Raw genomic sequence first — 22,221 nt, forward strand, 5'->3', positions numbered from 1 at the left:
TCTTGTTAAAATTTTCCAACTTTCGCAGTTTACTTATAATAGATTTGACTATTTAGGTCGAATAACCAACTCATTAGTAGCATGCCATAAGTTCAGAATCCTTGATTTTTTAAAGTTACCTTTTCTACTAGAATGGGGTACTTTTAGCATAACAGGATTGTAATCCCAAATTTTTTCTCTTTAAATCACAAGTGAAATAAGATCAATAATAGTTTATCAGCTGAGCACTTTATACTTTAATTTAATTTGAAAAACTAGCACCAGGGTAATGGTACCTAATATCCCGAAAAAAATATCATAAAAACAAATATGAAACAACTGAGAAAATTATATCTAGATGCAATTCATTCATGAAATACTCTCTCCCTAAGTATAGTGTTCGGAATATCAGAATTATCCGTTGATAAAATAAGTGGAAATAATTGGATGATGGACAGTTAGTTGGTATTGAAGCGATCACAACTGCGGTCCGTTCATTCCATGAAAAATAAAATTAACGGACGCTGATATCACAACGTTTAATTGCTTCAAGTACCCCACATTGCTCTACGATGACCGGCCGCTCACATATTTCATAAAGTCCACCCATGAGCAGCCGAAGCAAAACCTTCCTGCTCCTCACGATAGGCGGTGATGGAATTCGGCCGGAAAAAAAATATTGGAAGATTTGTGTCATACGCTTCCAAACACACACGGCGTTTATACCTTTCCCTTTTTATCACTCCTCCCACTCACACAGATGCGGAACATGTTGGAGATCCGTGCGGCCATTGCCCAATTGAAATCCGCACCCCTGGAGTCGCTCCCTCATCCCACCCGTTGATCGGAAAACGGTTCGGACGTGACGCCGGTTTGTCACAGCGGTCTCTGGGTAGCACGTTCGGAAAACCCCACCCCCGAATGGAGAACACGACTGCGCTACTATATATACGTGGAGCAGCGTAAGGACCAAACATCAAACGCACTGAGTCTCTCAAAGAGTCACAAGTAAGAGTAACCCAGTGGGATATCGGAATTTTACCAGAACCAAGGTGGGTTTGGTTATCTCGCTCAATTTTACTGGCCATGGTTTTTATATTTAAAAAACCTACTTGATTCAACCGATCAATGTCATCTCAAATGAATATTACCTTAGAGGATTTCCATCAAATCTATTCCGCGCCGACCTCAACGTTTTAAACATATTCTAAACAATCAAATTACCTTCCAGCTATTGAGGTAAACAACTTCAGAAATTTAAGCATCATTCGAGAGCGAATTGCAACATAACAAAGATGGCCTTCTCTCATAGTATTTCTGAACCAATCTATTTCTTTTCTTTTAAGCGCTGTTATGATAAAATTTTTAGGCAAAGCAGAATTTTTCAGATGTAAAAAAAATTGAAGGGAATCATTCTTTAGTGGTTGGTGAACATTCACCTTAATTTTACGGTGCTGCAGTTAGTAATAGCACCAAAGCATGCAATATCGCTAGAAAATAAAGAATACCGTAATTCAAAAAGCATTACCAACTGATATTGCAAGCTTTCCAGTGGTAATACCTAAATATTCTTTTTTTCTTTTTTGTAGATGTTCTTCCGCCTTGCCTTCCTCGCCCTCGCGCTGGCCGTCTGCAATGCTCAGCATCATGGTGCTGCCTCATCCTACTCGTCCTTCAGCCAGGGTTCGTACGGTGGTCACGGCGGCGCTGCCAACGGCTACAGCCAGTACACGGGCCATGGCTACGGATACGCGGTGCCGGTCGTCGCCAAAGTCGCTGCCGTAGCTCCCATCGCCAAGGTGGTCGCACCCGTGCTCGCCATCGGAAAGCAAGTCTCACACCAGATTGACTACTTTGTGAGTATTCGACTCCAACCCGAATCAAATGACGTCCTGGAAGTACTCAGGGAAATGGGAAAGGGAGAACTTACCACTGGGGGATGAGATTTATCATTTTTATATTATATGGAATGAGGAAAATTCGATGCAGGAGGATTGAACTGCGGCATTTTGGGTGCTTGATCCATTCTTATGTATCGCAGTTAAGTCCTATATCGAGTTTATCTCACGAATAATAAGTTCAATCTCAAATCCTATGAAAGGGAATGCATTTCTATGAGTTATATTTATCGCTTATGATCGCGCATGCCTTATCATGACATGATAGCGCACGCAATTTGTGTTTTCTCCTGGAATACTTCTTGGTAAATCAAACGGCTAAAACACAAAATATTCAGGGTGCAATAAGAAGACCGTTTTAAATAATATATTTTCTCAAATATCAAAGTTTTACTGCATTCAAGTCTCCGATAGAATTCCCAGTTCTGAGATACAGGTAAATTTTGACGATGGCTGGTCGCCACATTCCTTTCATTTCTGGATAGTAATGTCAGCCTAAAAGAAATATTGATTGAGCTTATTACACCAGGAGGAGTAAGTTTTCTTATGTCTTACCGGAAAGTGTTATACTAACAATTAGTGGGATTATACAAAACACCGTCTTAATTCAAATATTAAAGCATGAATAATTATGGATTAAAGGAAGATATAGAATGTATAATGTAGAACGGGAAGACGTCGCACAGACATGAGTTAATATAGACGGCCTTTTCCATAATTTTTTTAAAAGATTTGAATATTTTCTCATTCTAAAAGTTAATCGCGTAAAAGGCTAATAATTGGGTTTTTATTGCTTCAGGCTCCTCCCAAGTACCAGTACGAGTATGCAGTTGAGGATAAGCACACCGGTGACGTCAAGAGCCAGCATGAAGAGCGTGACGGAGACAATACCAGGGGATACTACACTGTCAACGAGCCCGATGGCACCATCCTCACCGTCCACTACACTGTCGACAAGCACAGCGGATTCCAGGCCGTCGTCGAGAGGAAAGGACACGCCGCCCACCCACAGCAAGTCAAGAAGGTCGCAGTCGTAGCACCAATCGTGCACCACGCACCAGTCATCCATCACGCACCAGTCCTGCACCAATACGGCCACTACTGAGAACGCAGGACTTGAATCACCCACCAAAGAAATTAGCACCAAACATTTCAGCTCATCCTTCTGGTGGAATTGATGCAGTGTTCTAACCGCATTGAAGCTCATCCATTGTTTACCTCGAACAAGTCCATTGATTCATCATTATGTATCCAGTCATTAGCGTCATGTAAAAATATCATTAATTCACATGATCTATGGCTGCCTGATGCTTAAAAAATTAATGTTGATGGACGAGGCTATGTTCATATGTATATATTGCATGTTGTTTTCTCTTTTGAGACAATAAATGTCATTAATTAAAATATATATAACTTTTCTTATTGCTACAGAAGTGTCATTTGGTTACCTTTTCCTAGTCAGATACAGTCAATGCTCTACATGATTGAGAAATTTTCTCCATATGTAAGTGACAATGGAAACGTTCAAACGATAGCTATTGGGAACACAAAATATGTATATAAAAATCTCATTTGTGAAACAATGAAAAGCCATAATTTTCTCACGTGAAGTGAATGTGCAAAAAATATTCGACAAAATCTTTTATACATTCAAATTGTTACATAAATAGAACATAATTCTTAGCTAGTGGTTGCCTATTCACAGCTTATATATTCTTTGCTATACGTAAGACATCTGTTACCGTAAGCAACAATGAGCATTTCACAAATAATTCAATAGAGAACATCAAATCATGAAGTGACATGAATTCAAGAAAATACAACGCGGGAAATAATATTCCATGTGTACATAAAGGTGTATAATTATCAGACACATGTAGATATTCTATTTACGAACATGCTTCCTTACACATAGCATGTGAATAGTTTATGTATGTGTTCCCCGAGTTGAAGTTATAGGATCATCATATCGGCTCAATTACTGGTTGATGTACCGATTTCATTTCAAAGAGTACTCAAATCCTCCACGCTGGCTTCCATCACAAATTCATAAATACTTAATTTCTCAGTCTCTGTAGCGCAATAGGTAGCACTTAAGTGTCATGATCATGTATTGATTTGTTCGATCCTCATCCATGCATTTTTTTGTTAGATTCTATATACAGGAGTCCGGGCCTACCAAGCTGAAGGTCACGGGTTCGAGTCGTACCTATCTAGGGAATTGATGTGTGTGATCGTCCAATGCTAGTAGCTGTTGTCCGAAGTAAAGGCCCAAATTAGCTGTTTTCGAGGGAATTTGAGGTAAAAATAAATTTTAAAACCCGTATAAACCCTGAACACTCATTACACTTATGAAGTTTCATTGTAATTCCAAATCAACTTTTGTGTTTTTCAGGGATACAGCCATAAGCACCAGTTCATAAAGAAAATAATACAATGCAAGGCAATGTTAATAGGGACAAGCGTGATGCGCCCGCTCCCAGCGGGCTTCCCCCGCTCTTTTCAATGCAGGTCCACAGAGGGATAGGCGCGTTTCCAATTTTAAAATGTAGAAAAAAAGGCAGGGTCTTATGTACAAATTTAATTGGAATGTTCATGTACAAATTGAAGTCAGAGGACCTCTTTAAACACAACATTGGAAGTAATTACACTAACCTCTGATAATACTTTTTTAGCGTTTTCCTTAATATTTACAAAAATATTTTGAAAAGATGAGAGAATGCTACATAGAGTTGGCCATGAAAGATTACAGTCAGGCAGGAATAAGCTAGCTCTTTGCAAAGTCTGACCCTGGGCCTTGTTAATAGTCATCGCATAGGAAACCTTAATGGGAAATTGTCTGCGAGTCAAATTAAAAGGCATGGTGGGATCCGACGGCGTTAACTGTATTCTTGGGATGAGGACAATCTTGCTGGAATCGATTATTTTTTATTATTTTTAAAAACCAATTTTAGGAAACAATAGCAATATTAAGTAAGTAAGATATGCCGTCGCATGCTTTACGGTAAATTCAGTGCATTTTGGTACCTCATTTGTAGAGTTTGGTTGCGAATAAGTTGAGAAAAAGGTATCTTTACAGTAGAAGTAATATAAAGGATTGTTTAACGTAATAGAGATATGAAGGAACTAAATTTTAAAAGTTTAGAAATATATTAAGCAAATATAATCAATGAATTTACATCTACCAGCTTTTACAGGTGGATAAGTCATCAAAAACAAAATTTTAAAATGCCAGCTAAAACTAGTACAGTTAAAAATACAAGCGTCAGCTTGCAAGAAATTGATTAGTTATAAAAAAGTAGAAAAAATAGAATTGCTTGATTCCTTTATTAATCCAAAAATTTCCCTTACGTAACCCAGAAATGGAATGTTCTAAAAATAACAGATTAGAAAAACCTCTGGTCATTAAAATTAAAATGTGAATGTGGGCTACCTTGCGGAAACATCACCTAGAACAGGTCCTTCAAATTTTATAGAACAGTTAAAAGACTTAAGCGAATATGGATAATCCTGAAAACTAATCACGGAAATAAATGCAAGTAAAACAGCTAGCTTTTAAACATAGGACAAGGTCTAAAAGACATGATGAGTCTTCCGGATTCGTCTTAAGTATTTGACATTTTTAGTTATCCATTCGACCTATTGAGCGTCTTATCTATAGCGTCAGCCTACCTTGGCAGAAATAAAATTGAGTGGCAAGTAAAAATTATATGAATAAAAAGGCTTGGTTTATTTACCTTTTTCCCGTCAGGGAACCTCTCCTCACCTCCATTCATCAGGTGCATGATATTAACCAATTATTTGACCAATTTCATCAAATTGCTTTGTTATGATTCACACTTTGTGATTTTATTAAATTTATAGGTTCATACGAGAGGCTAACTGAATATATTTTGTGCTGCAAATGAACTTTTATGACTCCTGTCTTAATTTAACTCACAATGGGGTTAAATATGTCATAAATAGCTTCCCATGTGAAGTTTTCCCATGAGTAGGTAATTGCCAATAGGCGGTTGATCCACAATTTTCCGACTCATCTTACGCTATATTGCTTGCTACTTGCAGTATTACTTGTAGGTCTCACTTGTAGGACACTTAGATTTGCCTTTTTTCCAAAACAAAACCACGATGCAATATAATTTACGTCTAATAACCGTAACATACGCCTCCAAATTTTTAATTCCTTACATTTCCAACAAGATACAGCATACTAGTTGATGAAAACCGGCTGATATTTGTTTGCGCCCGTAAATCAGAATATAACTTAAACTGACACCGAGAACTAGTTAATTTATTGAATGTAGGGCAGTTTTCATTTTCCTTGTTATTTTTATAAACCGATGACCGCACGGTGTAAAATGACTTGCCTCATTAGGGCCTAAAGTTGATATAATGGTTTGATAGGAATTGGCTAGAGTTATTTCTGCATTTTTCTATGCAGTACAGTAAAATCTACCTGAATCCTTAGGAACAAGTGGAAATTAATTCCATGCATTCTACTTTTCAATTATGAATTTCACATTCATTAAATGACTGCAAGAAAAAACCATCACTTTTTGCATGTTGCACCTGTGGTAGACACGCTTGCAGCAGCTTCCAAGGTAGATATATATAAATTTTAAAGAAACTTATTAGCCTATTCTGTAAATTTTGAATCGGTATAATTGAACAATCAAATTAGGGAAATTCACTGACGCAAATTATTTTGCGGATAAAAATAAATTTGAAATGGCCATTTGATGCCCAACCTTTGGCCAAATGACTGCTCCAATGCTCTGTTGTTAGGCACAAACTTTATAGCGTTCGAAAATTATTGTCCTTTTTCCGAATACAAAAAAAATCTGCGATATAAAACCTCCTCTTAAATAATTTGGTATTCTCAGTGGAAAAAATTCCCATACATTTTTAAAACATGATTGCAAGAATAAAAAATGATATCACAAGGATTAATTTAAAAAATAATATTAAATTAGCTAAATTATTGAAGAATTCACGGATCATTTATTACAAAATTAAAACTTATTTTGGCTACCTTTCGCACATTTTAGTAAAACATTTACTCATGGTTTCCTTATTGTGTCGGAAGCTTCTTCAAAGTGTAACGGTTAATTCATTTGTGGTTACGGCGGACGTTTTTTTAAGGGTTGACGTTTAGAATTCAGACACCTATTACAAAGAAAAGTTCTGTTTTATGAACACTTTATAGCAATACGTTTTCGCAATTTTGAGGTCAATACAAGTCTAGCCTCCCTTCTATCAATCCCTCAGATCTAGTATTCTCTCCTTTCCTGATATCTAGACTCCCAGTACCTATCCTTGAAACCTTTCCCTCAACATTTCTCTGACGCCTAATTAAAGCATTATAGCCAGATAATATTTCATTTATTAAAGTATACCGGGACTACCCACGGTGATAACTTTTTACGGAGTCACCCGCAATGCACAAATAGTGCGAAAAATCCACAGAGGAAAAATCATTCGCCTTGACCGGGATTCGAACCCGGATCCCTCGATTTCCGGCCGAGTGCTTTAGCCAATTAAGCTACTAAATTTGTGGACTATACCGGACAAGGTGGTATGGACTGCTGAGCATATGATGCGACTAGCAGTCCAGGTCGTGCGCATGGCGCCACAGCCGGAGAGCAAAGCCCGAACTTTGAACACTAGAGGTTTTCGCTCTGGATTTATTAAACTATACCGGGACTAGCCACTTTCACAGGGGAGAATGACTCCTCGGTAGCTTAACTGGCTAAAGCACTCGGCCGGAAATCGAGGGATCCGGGTTCGAATCCCGGTCAAGGCGAATGATTTTTCTCTGTGGATATTTCGCAATATTTCATTTCTTTGTTCCCAAATATGCTATTTCTCCACTGACCTATGTCACTTCCTTGATCGTTCTCTTTTGAATCCATCTCACTTTCCATTCCAGCCACGCACACAACCCTCATTTCGTTGTGGACGGTTGGATTTCTTCAGTTTCTTTCTTTTGAAAAGGGCGTTTGATTCCTTACCCCCTGGCTTTTAAATTGTACGCAAACGCAAAATGGGGTAAAAATCTCTTATAGAAAATAAACACATATACTTTTTTAATTTTTTTACCTTTATTTTATTTATCTATTAATTATTATAATTCATTTTAATTTTTTTAGGTCCTCATTTGTTTGCTGCTCTGTTTTATTTCTTGCATTCTCTCAAATTTTCCTTTGTTTTAGCATTACATGTTTACTTATAGATACAAATACATGTATTTATGATATGAGACCGGGTGTAGAAGAGAAGACTCCACCTAACCTCATTTATCCGAAAATAAAACGATAAAACAAGAAAACGCTTACGGAGAATAGGTTAGATAGCTATTTATCAGTACTCGAGGGCGAAGATTGATATTCCGGCGGTGGCATATATTTCTGCGAATATATCCTGATCCCTCTTTGGGGACTATGTGGAGGGTACTTCATTTGCAGCGCTCTCGCTGTCGAATATAAATAATAGCCATGGCCTCTTTATCAGTCTTGGTTTTCTGACAATTACTCAAGGTATTGTGATGGCCTACTATGTAGAACGTTGGGCCTAATGGTCCCGGTCGTGGGTGAAGCCTTCAGAAATCCCCATTTAATTATTATCTTGATCCTCGAGGTGTCTCAAGGAAAACAACTAGCCCTCAACCATAAATGTTTAAATTTAACACCTCTCGGGTGTTATTTCAACAAAACTATATACATACCGCGTAAGAACCATCTAACCGGGAGCAATGTTATTAGATAGAATTCAGTTCACTATCAAAGGAAAGTAATGTAAGAATAAGGTTTGACTGAAAACTCAATATTCCTTAGTTTTTAACTTGATAAAGCAACTGATATTTAAAATTATACTCCATAATTGAACTAATTACAAATGCAAATTTTATCATTAAAATTTACACAAAATACCTCCTACGTCAAAGTCAAGGGTGCAAGACAGGATATATATTTCATGACCAATGACGTATCAGGGGTTAGGTGGAAGAGGGGACTTCTTAGTCTCAACCTTGCCCGAATAAAACCATTTTATTATTATTATTATTATCTTCAGGCATAAAGTATATTAAACGCACCGTTTTTTCAAGTGTGGAGTTATCACTACCTACAGCTATCCAAACCAGCATTCGGGTTGAAACGCCAAAAACGGGCATCTATCTATATCCTTTAATTCCTTTCTTTCCCTCTTTGCGTAACTGTGGGTCTCCTCTCCAAATACTGAATCGCATACCTCACGCGCCAGGAACCTACATCAGAAGAAATGTGTCAAAAGTCTCCACTCGTGGTGGTTACGCCTTTCCCTTTTTATCACTCCTCCCACTCACTGGGATACGGAACAAGTGGGAAAACCGCTCGGACGTTACCCAATTAAGCATCCACACCCCTCTAATCCACTCTTTCACCACCCAGAGATCGCTAAACGGCGCGGGGAAGGGATCGGACGTGACGCCGGTCTTTTGATAGTACGTTAGAAAACCCCGCCCCCGAGTGCGACACCTGACTACGCCAGTATATATATGAGACCTGATCACTGGAAAAAGCATCAAACGACGCTGTCTCTCGAGGAATCACACCGAGTGGAATTCGGAGTTTTACCAGAACCAAGGTGAGTATCCCGGATGAAGGACTGTGTTCAAACGAGTACCTATACTCCCTAAAAATTTTATTACTTCAAATAGTTGCGCCGGTTAGGTGTATCCACTGTTGTAATAATTTACTTCGATGCGAAACTTATGTTTACCCTCAATGAGCGCTTTCCTACAAGCATTTTTCATACTTACCGGCTGTAACTGGGAAAGAAGTTGAGGGAGAGAACTTACTTCACTATGTTAGAAAAGTAATTCAGGTATGCTAGGGATTACAAGGGATATGCCTAATCATTTTTAGATCGATAAACCAACTGGTATTTGACAATATAACACTTCATCATCGCTTTCATTGCAATATTGGTTATTAAAAAATTAGTCAAAATATATTCTCTTTCATGAAAATGCAAGGGTTGAAGACTTAGGAGATATCTCGTGATCATTGGCGTATAATTTAAGATTAATTAATATTTTAACCTACATTTCATCGCTGAAACTTTTCAAGTAGTCATACAATTAAACTCTGCATTTCTTCAAAGCATTCAAGGATGATTTATGAAATAAAATTACACCATTTTTTCAACCTCTGCTGCGATGCAGGAGCTAGTTGTTCGGTCAACTAAATGTAATATCCAAAATAATGGACTCACAGATCAAAAAATTGGATATGATTTATTTTAATTGTACAAATTATGATCTTTATCTACAGTTCACCATACTTCCACAGCTATTTCATTGATGGAAAATAATTACCTGAAGGTTTAGATTGCTTTAAATAGACTATTAACTAAATAATCCGATCCACTCTCCCCCCTCATAATTTGGCTCGGTATATCAAAAGAAGAATTGCCTTTTGTTCTTTTTTCGCCTCATCTTTCCCCAATTATTAAAAAGATACCGTACCAAGGGGTGTTTAGCATATAACAGCCAAGAGTTACACACCACATCCACACCGTTTTTTTCTGTATCTCCATCATAGGTTTCCTCTAGTGTCTCATCGCGTATAGCATTTTGTAATTCCCTTTATCTACATATCCTTCATCTTCTTCATTCTCCTCCTCCACACACACACACATATGTCAAACGTCTAGGGTTTATTCTCATTCTCGGCCTACCCTCTATAGTATATTTTTCAAGTTCTTCAATATCTTTGGCCTTTCTCCTGTTTCCAGATGTTCGCCCGCCTTGCCTTCCTCGCCCTCGCGCTCGCCGTCTGCAATGCTCAGCATCACGGTGCTGCCTCCTCCTACTCGTCCTTCAGCCAGGGTTCGTACGGTGGTCACGGAGGTGCTGCCAACGGCTACAGCCAGTACACGGGCCATGGCTACGGATACGCAGCTCCGGTCGTCGCCAAAGTCGCTGCCGTAGCACCCATCGCCAAGGTAGTCGCACCCGTGCTCGCCATCGGAAAGCAAGTCGAACACCAGATCGACTATTTCGTGAGTATTTGAAAAAAGTGGTAGAAAGACTATACCACTGGGGTGGTTGCGTGAAACCCTCGAGATAATTTTAAAGATTATGATATAGATGGAAAAGACTGCAGCGTTGGGCGACTAAATCGCTTTGAATAAGTCATCTTTTTACTGCATAACAGTTTTTCTCACCAAAAACAATCTAAAACGATTCCAACACAAAGCTTTGGCCTCCTAAAGCCTTAGATATGACTGAAACTGTAATCAGGGATCATAACGGAGGCTGGAAATCATGACAAGATATCATAACGGAGTATTCAGCTCTCATTGGAATCAAATGAGGTACTGGATGCAATCACGGGAAAAGGTGGAGTTTTGGAAACTATCCATTTTAATTTAGCAGGAAATTCGGGGATCGAGTTTATCTCGCTAATAATAATTCCAAACACGAATCCCTGGGTGGGGAATGCATTTCTTTGGGTAATTTCTACCCCTTACGATCACGCACGACTTCTGCCTACTCGGTAGTATTTTGTCATTTCTTCTGGCTTGTTTACCTAAAACACTAAAGCTTAAATGTTTCGTGGATTAAAGAGAATACCCTATCAAATACTTAATTTCTCAAATACGAAATATTTACACTAACAAAAAGACAAATCTGAGGCAGAATTTTAATGAAGATAATACTGTCAAGCTCAAACAAACATATGTTTGAGGATGCCAGGCTGGGAGGGATAAGTGGTCCTAGTGTATCTAATAGACAACAACTGCAATAACGGATAACGGGGTGAAGGCACACACCTCTCAGCTATGACGCAGAGGTTCTTATTCCTGGGATAAAGAATATTTTCAATGATTTTCTGATACTAAAAACATACTGATCCTATTTTTAAAATTATTATTCATAAATTTACTTCTGAACCAATAACACACAAGTGTTAGTAATAGCTAAAGTGATGTAATGGGCCCTCAGTTTTCCTCCAAAGAAAGTCAAATTATGCCCAATCAAAGCATCTACTGCGCTGCAAAACCTGAAGTTACTCGCGTTTTAATTTTAATTTGTCACGCGACATGACGATACGAAATAGGGCCAATTACATGAAACTACTAAGTATCAATGGTGTATTTAATGATTCAATGATAGAAGGTGATGGCTAATGAAAGAAAATTCTCACTCCAGGCTCCTCCTAAGTACCAATACGAGTACGCCGTGGAGGATAAGCACACCGGTGACGTCAAGAGCCAGCATGAAGAGCGCGACGGAGACAATACCAGGGGATACTACACCGTGAACGAGCCCGATGGCACCATCCTCACCGTCCACTACACTGTCGACAAGCACAGCGGATTCCAGGCCGTCGTCGAGAGGAAAGGACACGCCGCGCACCCACAGCAAGTCAAGAAGGTCGCAGTCGTCGCACCAGTCCTGAACCACTACGGCCACTATTGAAAACGTACTATTTGAATAAGCCACCAAATGAATCATCACCAGAAATTTCAGCTCATCCCTCTGGTGGTATTGTTGCAGTGTTATAACTGCAAAGGAGCTCATTGATTGTTTACTTCGCACGCGTCCATCGATTCATCATTATGCATCTAGTCATTGACGCCATGTGGGAATGCTGCAGAGGTACCTGATTAATGACTTCCTGATGTATAATTCAAGCTCATTTATTGTTGAATGCGCAAATATATTTGTTGTTGGACGAGGATTTGTTCATATGTACATATTACATGTTGTTTCCCTTACTGAGACAATAAACGTCATTAAGTAAAATATACACGGCATTTTTTATTGATTCAGAAATGTATTTACTTTACCTTTTCCTATTTATGTTGAGTCAACTCTCTATATGATTGAGAAATTTGTGAAAGACAATGGAGTTGTTTCAAAGATAGCTATTGAGAACAAAAAAATAACTTAGCCAAAAACTCATCTTTATAACTATGAAAAGATACATAGTTCTGACTCAGTGTTAATATGCGTAGCATATTCTAATAATTCTTCAAATTCTTATATAAATAGAACATGTGTTTCAAGTCGTGTTTTTTATTTTTACTTTTTTTCATCGCCACACTCAAGTATCTGGCACCATAACCAACTATGGGTACTTTGAAAATAAAAAACAGCAAATCATGAAAAATATGAGAAATTTAATTTATGAAATTAAAGTGTCAGATCCAAATAATGTAACGAGTATGTAATGGAAAAATTTATGCCAAAAAAAAGAAAAAAAGTGATAAATAAAATTTTTAAAAGATTCGGCTACGACGACGATACGACAGCCTTTTTTACGATTATCGATCAATCCCTCTGATGTGTACCGAAAGTGCTTCATCAGACCATGTTTCTGCAACAATATTAACAATAACAGAAAGCACCCGAAAATATTGGTACTGAAAACGAATATCCAACCTAGTAGAAGAAAGTAAGCGATTGATGAGGAATTCCTTTCTTCCTAATGACGGATTAAATGCAGAGGGTAATACGAATTACGAAAACATGATAATTCCGAAACAATGGTTGGAAAATTCTCTGAATCGTATTTCATTTTTCACAATCAGGGCACGGTTAAGCAACATAAAATTATGTTTTCCTTTGCATATTAACTTAAATGGTAGCTCAAGATGAATAAACCGGATAATATTATTACTTTTTTAAATGCAGAAAAATAAATTTATAGGGTTGGTATATTTAAAAGGGAATAATAAAAAAAGGAATGATAAGTAACTTGGTAGCAAAAGTGAGCATTAAGGCAATAAATACATTTTTTGGCGATGGAAATATCAAATTCCGTGCCGTTGTAATAAATATAAGGACGGAAAACATCGTTAGGTATGATGCTCTTCAGTCTATGATATGTTCGCCCAGTGTTGAATTATCTGCCCACCAGAGACGATCATTAGGGCAAAAATAAGGACTAAAAATGGCTAACCAACAGCAAAATAAATCAAGAATGGTTATTATAAAACCCTTTTAACATGAGATTTAGAAATTATGAACATTCACCGTATTTTCCTTGGCTCATAAGTTCTACCCGATCCTTTCCGGAATAAGAAAGTTGAGTAATGTAAAGTGTTATTTCCAATAATTGACGCTTTATTATGAAATGGTGGGTCGGCAAATTTTCTGTGAAGTTTCCTGGAATTTGTCCTAGATTATGCTAAACTTCGCGGATTATCTAATGATGCAGTATTTATGGTATTTAATCAGATTCAATGTATTGGTGGACCTGCATCCTTACACACAGCAGATGAACATCCTGGGTTGATGCTTAATTGTAATTATATTGGTATAATTACCGGTGGGAATAATGTTCGCATGCCAGAGTACTCAAATAGCCAATACAGCTTACAAAATCCAATGCTAGTTTCTATCACAAATCACCGATAGTTAACTTTTTTTAAAGTATTCAAGCGACCCATAAAATAAGAACTTTTTCGTAACTAAAGACTTCTTGTGTTCATTAAGCAAAAGGCGTTAATTTACGGCAAGTTTATGGATGGATTGATTCAGAGAAGGGAGAGAATAAAAGTAATTATGACCTTAACACTAGAGCTAACTTTGTAAGCCAATCAAGAATGTCTCAATGACTGTTACTGCAGCCATTTTGACCGCAGTAATAATAAAATTTGATAGAGATAATCCCGTCTAAGCAATAATAATAAGTAAATCCCAAGTGGAAAATAAATGAATAAAAATGCTTACACCTTTAAAAATTTTCCTGGCAGGGACCCACACTTCACATTCATTCGACAGCTGCTTGATATTAATCAGTATTTTGATTTATGTCATTAAATGGTTTTTTATATTAAGAGGCTTTTATGGTAATTTGACTAAAACATTGTATTTTATTGGATATATTATATCATACGAGAAGTAAACCAAATATTTGAACTAAAAATGAACTGTATGACTCTTATCTAAAGTTATCGCATGGTTTTTAGCTATATGCGGTTAAATATCCCTTATATTTCAAGGCATCATTCAAAAAAGTTCAGACTTCTTAAAGAAAAAAATAGAAAGAAATGAAAAATACGTGGCCTCATGGATATCTCCACTTCATATCAAGTCCTTTTTCGGATTTGCATTGCGTTTTTCTGGAGATCACGGTAGTGTCGCGTAAAAAACAGGCAATAAACCATTTAATTGATCTCCACGATGTATTCAAGTTAGTGCCATTTTCGAACAGAAAAGAGGAGATATTTTTCAAAGTGGCGAGAATCCGGATCAATAGACATCTACGGGTCATGAAGGTACCTTACCATTTATGCCTCTGAGGAACACACCTAGATTAGACTCGATTATCAAATATATTTTAATAAAACTATGTTTATTTTAAAGTTTAGAACGGTTGTTCGTAGAGAGAGAAATAGAAAACGAAAGAAGCATAACAGGAGGAGGTTGATTCCGTCTCCATCACGCTTAATCCCTATTATCACTGAGTGAAGATTTCCCCTGAGTTATTGTCAGTGTGGGTATGATATATTAGTTTCCAGTAATCTAGCCGCTACATTGCATGGTACTTGAAGTATTACTTTTAACTGTCTTTTAAGTGTCGGGAATAGAACGTTTCATATAATCTAGCAACTATAAATGGTGTTTATAAACAACGTTTTGAGTTGGTTAATGCCCATGCAAAGTTTCATTAACATCGGCCTGATAGTTTTAAAATGGTGGCGTGTCAAATTTCCCAAGTCGTAGTACGAAATGGAATGAAGTCATGAACAGGTAAAAAGGGATGTGAAAGAGAAGAAATAAGTATGTTTTGAAAATATGAGCTGGGGAGAGAAATGATTGTAAAGCTGCATCAAACCAATCATAGGGTTTTTAACCAATAATGATGATAATTTTCACCTTAAGCGATCATAGTTAAGTTTGTCTGATGTTGAAACATTTTCTTAAAAAAATAAAATTCGATGTGTGTTCAGGTCATTGGGAAACATTATAAATTTGCAGGTTACGAGAATTCAGTTTTCAACACTTTTTTATAGCGTGGTTAGACATGACCCGGAAGTATGATAAAATTTTCAGCTGTATTCATTATTTACCGCCGTCACTCAAGAAAACGTGGATGCCGTACGTAACATGATTATGGAAGATCGTTATGTTACATACAGTGAGATTCAGGCATCATAGGAAATCTCAGGGACCTCAGTTCAAAAGATCTTAAACGAAGAGTTGAGTGTTGAAAAATTGGTTTCCTGCTGTACCGCGCCTCCTCACAGAAGAACAGAAAGCAGCTCGAGTCAAATGATGTCGAAATACTCTATAACGATCCAACTCAGGAGCATGAAAGCACGTTCACAACATCGTAAGTGGTGATAAATAATGGATCCATAGCTACAAGTCTGAATAAAAACGCCAAAATTCAGTATGGGTTTTCCAAAGTGAGCTCAAACCGACAGAAATTTTTCGCTCTCACAACGTTTCCAAGAAAATGGTCGCGTCTTTCTTAGCGAAATCAGGGCATGTAGCGACGATTGCTCTTGGAAATCAAAAAACAGTTAATGCTCAATGGTATACGACCGTTTTTTGCCGGAAGTGATCGCCGAGCTTCGGAAAGATAACCCAAATCGACGCATTACGCTCCATCATGACAATACAAGCTCACACACCGCTTGAGTCATAAAGTCGTTTTTTGGAACTGTAAAACGTCGAAATTCTTGATCATCCTCCATACCGCCCGGACTTAAGCCCCAATGATTTTTTCACATTTCCCAGAATCAAGAATATGCTACGAGGAAAGCGCTTACAGACGTCTGAAGAAGCGGTTGATGCCTACAAAACAGCCATTTTGACTACCCCTATTTCGGCTGGGAATAAATGTTATGACTGGTTCCATCGAATGCACAAGCGCATAGGCTATCGTGGAGAGTACTTTGAAAAACAATAAAAAATTGTATTATTTTACCTCTCATAGCTTTCTTCATTCCCGACACTCAAGAGGATACCCTTATATGCATCATGCATATTTTAAAGCACCGTTTATTTCAAGTCACTAGCTATCTTTACCTGCACCCACACTAACCAGCATCCGGATTGAATTACTGAGTGAATCGTGTAATCAAAAGGTGAGAAAGGGGACCTTTCTTTATCATTTAATTCTTTCCTTTCCCTCTTGGCGTAACTGTGCGTCACCTCCCCAATTACTTTACTACATACCAGAAATCTATGTAAGGAAATATGTGTCAAAAGTCTCCCTTCGTGTTGCTTACACCTTTCATTTTTATCACTCCTTCCACTCACTGGGATACGGAACAAGTATTAGAATCACGCGGACGTTGCCCAACTAAGCATCCACACCCCTCAAATCCACTCTTTCACCCCACCCAGAGATCGCTAAACGGCGCAGGGAAAGGATCCGACGAGACGATGGTTTGTGAGCGTGGTCTTAGGATAGCAGGTTCGGAAACCCCGCCCCGAATGCGACACCTGACTACGCCGGTATATATAAGTGCCCTGACCACGGGACAAAACATCAAACGACGCACTCTCTCGAGGAATCACACCAAGTGGCGTATCTGAATTTTACCAGAACCAAGGTAAGTATCCTTAATGAAAGGCTGTGTAATAGCTGCGCTGGTTAAGGGTACCTACATTTAAAATATAAAATCACTTTAGGTATTGAAAAATCGTCAACCCTTGATGAAAGTTTTCCTGGAAGCTTTTTCCAATAGTTGTCGGTCCTAACCGGGAGCTAAGTAAGGAGAGAGAAACGAATTCACTAATTAACTATGTAAGAAAAGTATTGCTGGTATGCTTGGACCTAAAATTAATGTACCTTAGCTATATAAACCTAATAATATTTAATATTGAAATACTTGACGGCCCCAACTGTAACCTGATTTTTGATAGAGATCTGAGTTTATGCACAGAGAACGCTAAGTAAAAAAGGTAATGCAGGTATGCAAAGGCCTGAAATTAATATGCCTAAGTATTTCTCGCTAAAAGAACCTACCGATATTTTATCATATAATACTTCATCATTGAATCCATTGAAATTTAATAGTTAATTATTACAAAATTTGTCAAAATATATTTTATGCAAGACTCCGGTTACATTTCGTGACGTATTATTTAATGAATTTAATCCACCGTTTGTTTATAGGATTTAACGCCTTGAGGAATCAAATGATCAACCCTTTCAACTCTTAAACCTTTCAAATACTATTCAATGAATAAAATCGGTCACATCAACGTTTGCAACTCCACAGCGATGCAAGAGTTATAAATCTTTCTACTGCAACTGACATTAAAAAATTGACTCACCGGTGGAAAAATTAGTTAGGATATTTATTCTAAGATTAATTCTAAAGCTGTAAACTCTGATCTATTTCTTTATCTCACCATAATATTTGAGGAATTTCATTGATGTACTATGAATAGCTACTGGTTGAAGTAGCTTAGAGCATGGGGCATTTACTATCCTTTTCCAATTTGGTCCAATTTAAAGTTAGGAAAATTGTGATATTCCACATGTTAATCCTATGCTTCTTCTCCACTTTCCCCGTTTATTTAAAAATTTCATTCAAGTTAAGTATATAACAGCTGTTTACCAAACGTTCCTTCCACACCGTCTGCGTCGTCATATCCATTGTAAATCTCCTCTTCTCACCCACCGAGTCCAGCATTTTGTCCTTTCCTCTGCGTACACTTCACGATCTCCATTCACCTCCACATTCGCATCTCGAACGTCTACGATATTTCCTCGTCCTTCTACTCTTTTATTTATGGTATATGATTCATGTTAAACATTATTACAATCTTTGTCTTCTCCCCTTTTTCCAGATGTTCGCCCGCCTTGCCTTCCTCGCCCTCGCACTGGCCGTCTGCACTGCTCAGCATCACGGTGGCGCATCATCCTTTTCGTCCTTCAGCCAGGGTTCTTACGGTGGTCACGGCGGCGCTGCCAACGGCTACAGCCAATACACGGGCCACGGCTACGGATACGCGGCTCCGGTCGTCGCCAAAGTAGCTGCAGTAGCTCCCATCGCCAAGGTGGTCGCACCCGTGCTCGCCATCGGAAAGCAAGTCGAACACCAGATCGACTACTTCGTGAGTATTCGAAAAAAAATGGGAGGAGGAATATACCACTGGAGTGATTGCGTGAACCGCTTGAGATAATTCCAAAGAAGATAATGCATCGGAGGAAAGGAAGACTTTGGATTTTGGGAATTTAATCGCTATTGATAAGTCATCTGAATGTTGTGTGAAAGTTTTTCCCACTAAGCATAATCTTAAATGATTCAAACACAAACCTTTGGTCTAACCGATTGGGTTCAGATCCCGCACGGACAGGAGATTAATCAGATTTATTTTTACCAAGTAATGTTTCCTATATGAACACGACTGTTATAAGAGATCACAGAGGAGGCTGTTAAACCAACGGGCAGTTTACGTTGAGGTTTCAATTTGTAAGAGAGAAGTTTTTAGGTTTATACTTATCCCATAGGTTGATTTGGTCAAACTCCAATGTTAACCGAGGACGAGATAGTAGGGTGAAATTTAACACAGAAGGCTTAAAACTCGGAGGGGGATGGATTTGTGAAGGTCAATACCATCTCTATATATACTGAAAATGACTGCAATGGGTGAGAAAGGGGAAGGAGAAGGAAAAAACGCACCACTGACTTAACACGTTATGGCTCAAATCCCAGAAAAGTAAGACATCTGCATCAACGAATAGAATCCTTTATTCTCGCTCCTCAAGTCACCATATTTCGTCATTTTTATTACATCAAAACGATAATATCCGTTTAGGACAAAAAATTCGTCAGGATACCAGACTAATTGAGTGGGATACATGAATTCACATGAAGCTTTAATACAGCAAGGAATGTTATCTGAGGTAGTAGGGACCATGGAACCCTAACCTATTACGCAGGTGCAAAAATTAAAATTGATAAGGATGGTTTTCGATTATTTTGTAATTTATTACTAGATTAATTAAACCAATCCTTGGATTTCTCTCGCGAGTGAAATTCGAGCGAAAAAAAATTTAATGCAATCAATTGGTAGCGTTATACACCGTCTTCATTCTAATGGTAAATCAAAAGTAACTATGAATAAATGTAAGAAGTGGAAATTCAATAACGAGGGATAATGTCGAATGGGCAAGAGATATGGTACGATATGAGGATAGAGGGCGTTGCACATAACGCATTTGTAGAAATCGTATATATTTCCTCACTCAAAAAGTAAAATGGCTGATTATTGGAAAATTGTCGTTTCAGGCACATCCCAAGTATCAATACGAGTACGGCGTGGAGGATAAGCACACCGGTGATGTGAAGAGCCAGCATGAGGAGCGCGATGGAGACAACACGAGGGGATACTACACGGTCAACGAGCCCGATGGCACCATCCTCACCGTCCACTACACTGTCGACAAGCACAGCGGATTCCAGGCCGTCGTCGAGAGGAAAGGACACGCCGCGCACCCACAGCAAGTCAAGAAGGTCGCAGTCGTAGCACCCATCGTGCACCACGCACCAGTCCTGAACCACTACGGCCACTACTGAGAACGTAGGACTTGAATCACCCACCGAAGAAATCAGCACCTTACATTACTGCTCATCCTTCTGGTGGTATTGATGCGGTGTTGTAACCTCATAGGAGCTCATCCATTTTTTACCTCGATCGCGTCCATTGATTCATCACTATGCATCCAGTCATTGACGTCGTCGTCATTTAATAATGTGGCAGGGGCACCTGAACAATGTCAATGTATGAATCAAGCACATTTTTTCTTGAATGTACATATATTTTTTTGTTGGACGAGGTTATGTTCATATGTATATATTGCATGTTGTTTTCTCTTTTGAGACAATAAACGTCATTAATTAATAGTTTTTTCTTTTTAAAAATGTGTAATTTGGTTACCTAATCCTAGTTAGTTTTCCCAGCCGGGGATAAAATTGAAAGGCAGATTAGCACTTCCTAGCTCCTAGGGAGATAACTCCCATTTAGCCCCCAATTGTCCCTATCCTGGATCCACCACTGGCCCCAATCATGCTTGAGTGATGTTTTCTCATGACTGATGAACAATGTACGTGTGGTCAATTGATATTCAAGCTATTTTAACGCTACACTGCATGGTACTCTGATTTTTACTTGTAGCTCGCAGAAACTTGGATTTTTTATTCCTCCGAGACTCTAAGCACAGCCACATAAAAACTATGTACTTACACTGCAATTGAAATAACGTCTAACAACTACAGTACACACCCCAGATGCTTAGAATTTCCAATGTCTAGCATTGCCAACAATGGGTAGCATTCTAGGCGATGGCAATTGGTTTATATCCCACAACGAACAATTTCTTAAGCCTATAACACAGAATATAACTTAAAAGTACCTTCGAGATCTAATACATTGCTTGAATTTAAGGAAATTAAAGTTTTCCCAGGTATTTTCTATAAATGCAGGCAAATGACTTGACTTGTGAGTTAAGACCAGAAAAGTGATATGATTACACCGATTACTATGGAAGTAATGTGTTTCAGAGTATTTATGCATATTTATACGCAGAACATCTAAATTATGAAAATCTACCTGAATCGTCATGAGCACATCAAAAGTTATTCCTTGAACGGGTATAAAATAGTTGGAATCCATTTCCGTCTTCCTAGTATCCACCAAATCATAAGATTAAAGTATTATAATTAAGGAATTAAATATAATTAAACAATGAAGATGTCTCCTTTCAATTTTAAAGTTTAAATGCATTAAAATACTGCAAGAAATAAAGCGATCTATTTCCACATGCTGCACCTGCAGATGAAATGGCACTTGACCGAGTATAAATATCTTCATTTTTAAGAAACTAATGAACGTATCCTCTAAATTACACCTCTTAGTTAGAGATTTAATGATACATATCAGACCGTCCAAAACTCTTGCATTAGATTTATTTTTACCTCCGCTACACCGAACATGTGTCCTCTTATAGGCAAAAACAATCTTGGTCATCTGTCAAGGAAAGACGTGATTATTCGTTCAGTTTCAACCTGTTCTCTTTATTCTCCGCTTCAGAACAAAAATACTTAATAGATATAATTATGCACCAACCACAGTCGCAAAGTATGAGTACCTACAATGAGAACGCCATCTGGCATAATATGCCCCTTCCCATCAAACCTCCGAGTATCATCACTAGAGATACGTGAAAATCGCACTTTCATTTTTATTTTATCGCACTTTCAATAACAGTTTATCGCATTTTTTAGCGTCTATTTTTTATTTTCATAGTGTGGTAGATGACGATAAAATGTAGTGAAACACAATTATATGACAAAATACAGAATATTTTAAATAATTATGTTG

General features: G+C 38.0%; 3 protein-coding genes across 3 annotated transcripts; all 3 read left to right on the forward strand.

Moving 5' to 3' along the window:
* The first annotated feature begins 969 nt into the window (after positions 1-969).
* LOC124160301 (cuticle protein 19-like) lies at positions 970-3,302 on the forward strand. Its single transcript, XM_046536132.1, has 3 exons — positions 970-1,031; positions 1,569-1,835; positions 2,677-3,302. The coding sequence occupies exons 2-3, from the start codon at positions 1,569-1,571 to the stop codon at positions 2,980-2,982; spliced, it is 573 nt and encodes a 190-aa protein (XP_046392088.1). The 5' UTR covers positions 970-1,031; the 3' UTR covers positions 2,983-3,302.
* A 6,150-nt stretch (positions 3,303-9,452) lies between these two features.
* LOC124160305 (cuticle protein 19-like) lies at positions 9,453-12,671 on the forward strand. Its single transcript, XM_046536136.1, has 3 exons — positions 9,453-9,500; positions 10,653-10,919; positions 12,073-12,671. Exons 2-3 carry the CDS (start codon positions 10,653-10,655, stop codon positions 12,340-12,342), a joined length of 537 nt encoding a protein of 178 aa, XP_046392092.1. The 5' UTR covers positions 9,453-9,500; the 3' UTR covers positions 12,343-12,671.
* A 4,714-nt stretch (positions 12,672-17,385) lies between these two features.
* Positions 17,386-20,744, forward strand: LOC124160304 (cuticle protein 19-like). Its single transcript, XM_046536135.1, has 3 exons — positions 17,386-17,438; positions 18,685-18,951; positions 20,130-20,744. Exons 2-3 carry the CDS (start codon positions 18,685-18,687, stop codon positions 20,415-20,417), a joined length of 555 nt encoding a protein of 184 aa, XP_046392091.1. The 5' UTR covers positions 17,386-17,438; the 3' UTR covers positions 20,418-20,744.
* The last annotated feature ends 1,477 nt before the right edge of the window (positions 20,745-22,221 follow it).

This window comes from Ischnura elegans, chromosome 6 (genome assembly GCF_921293095.1).
Source record: "Ischnura elegans chromosome 6, ioIscEleg1.1, whole genome shotgun sequence".
Lineage (NCBI taxonomy): Eukaryota > Metazoa > Arthropoda > Insecta > Odonata > Coenagrionidae > Ischnura > Ischnura elegans.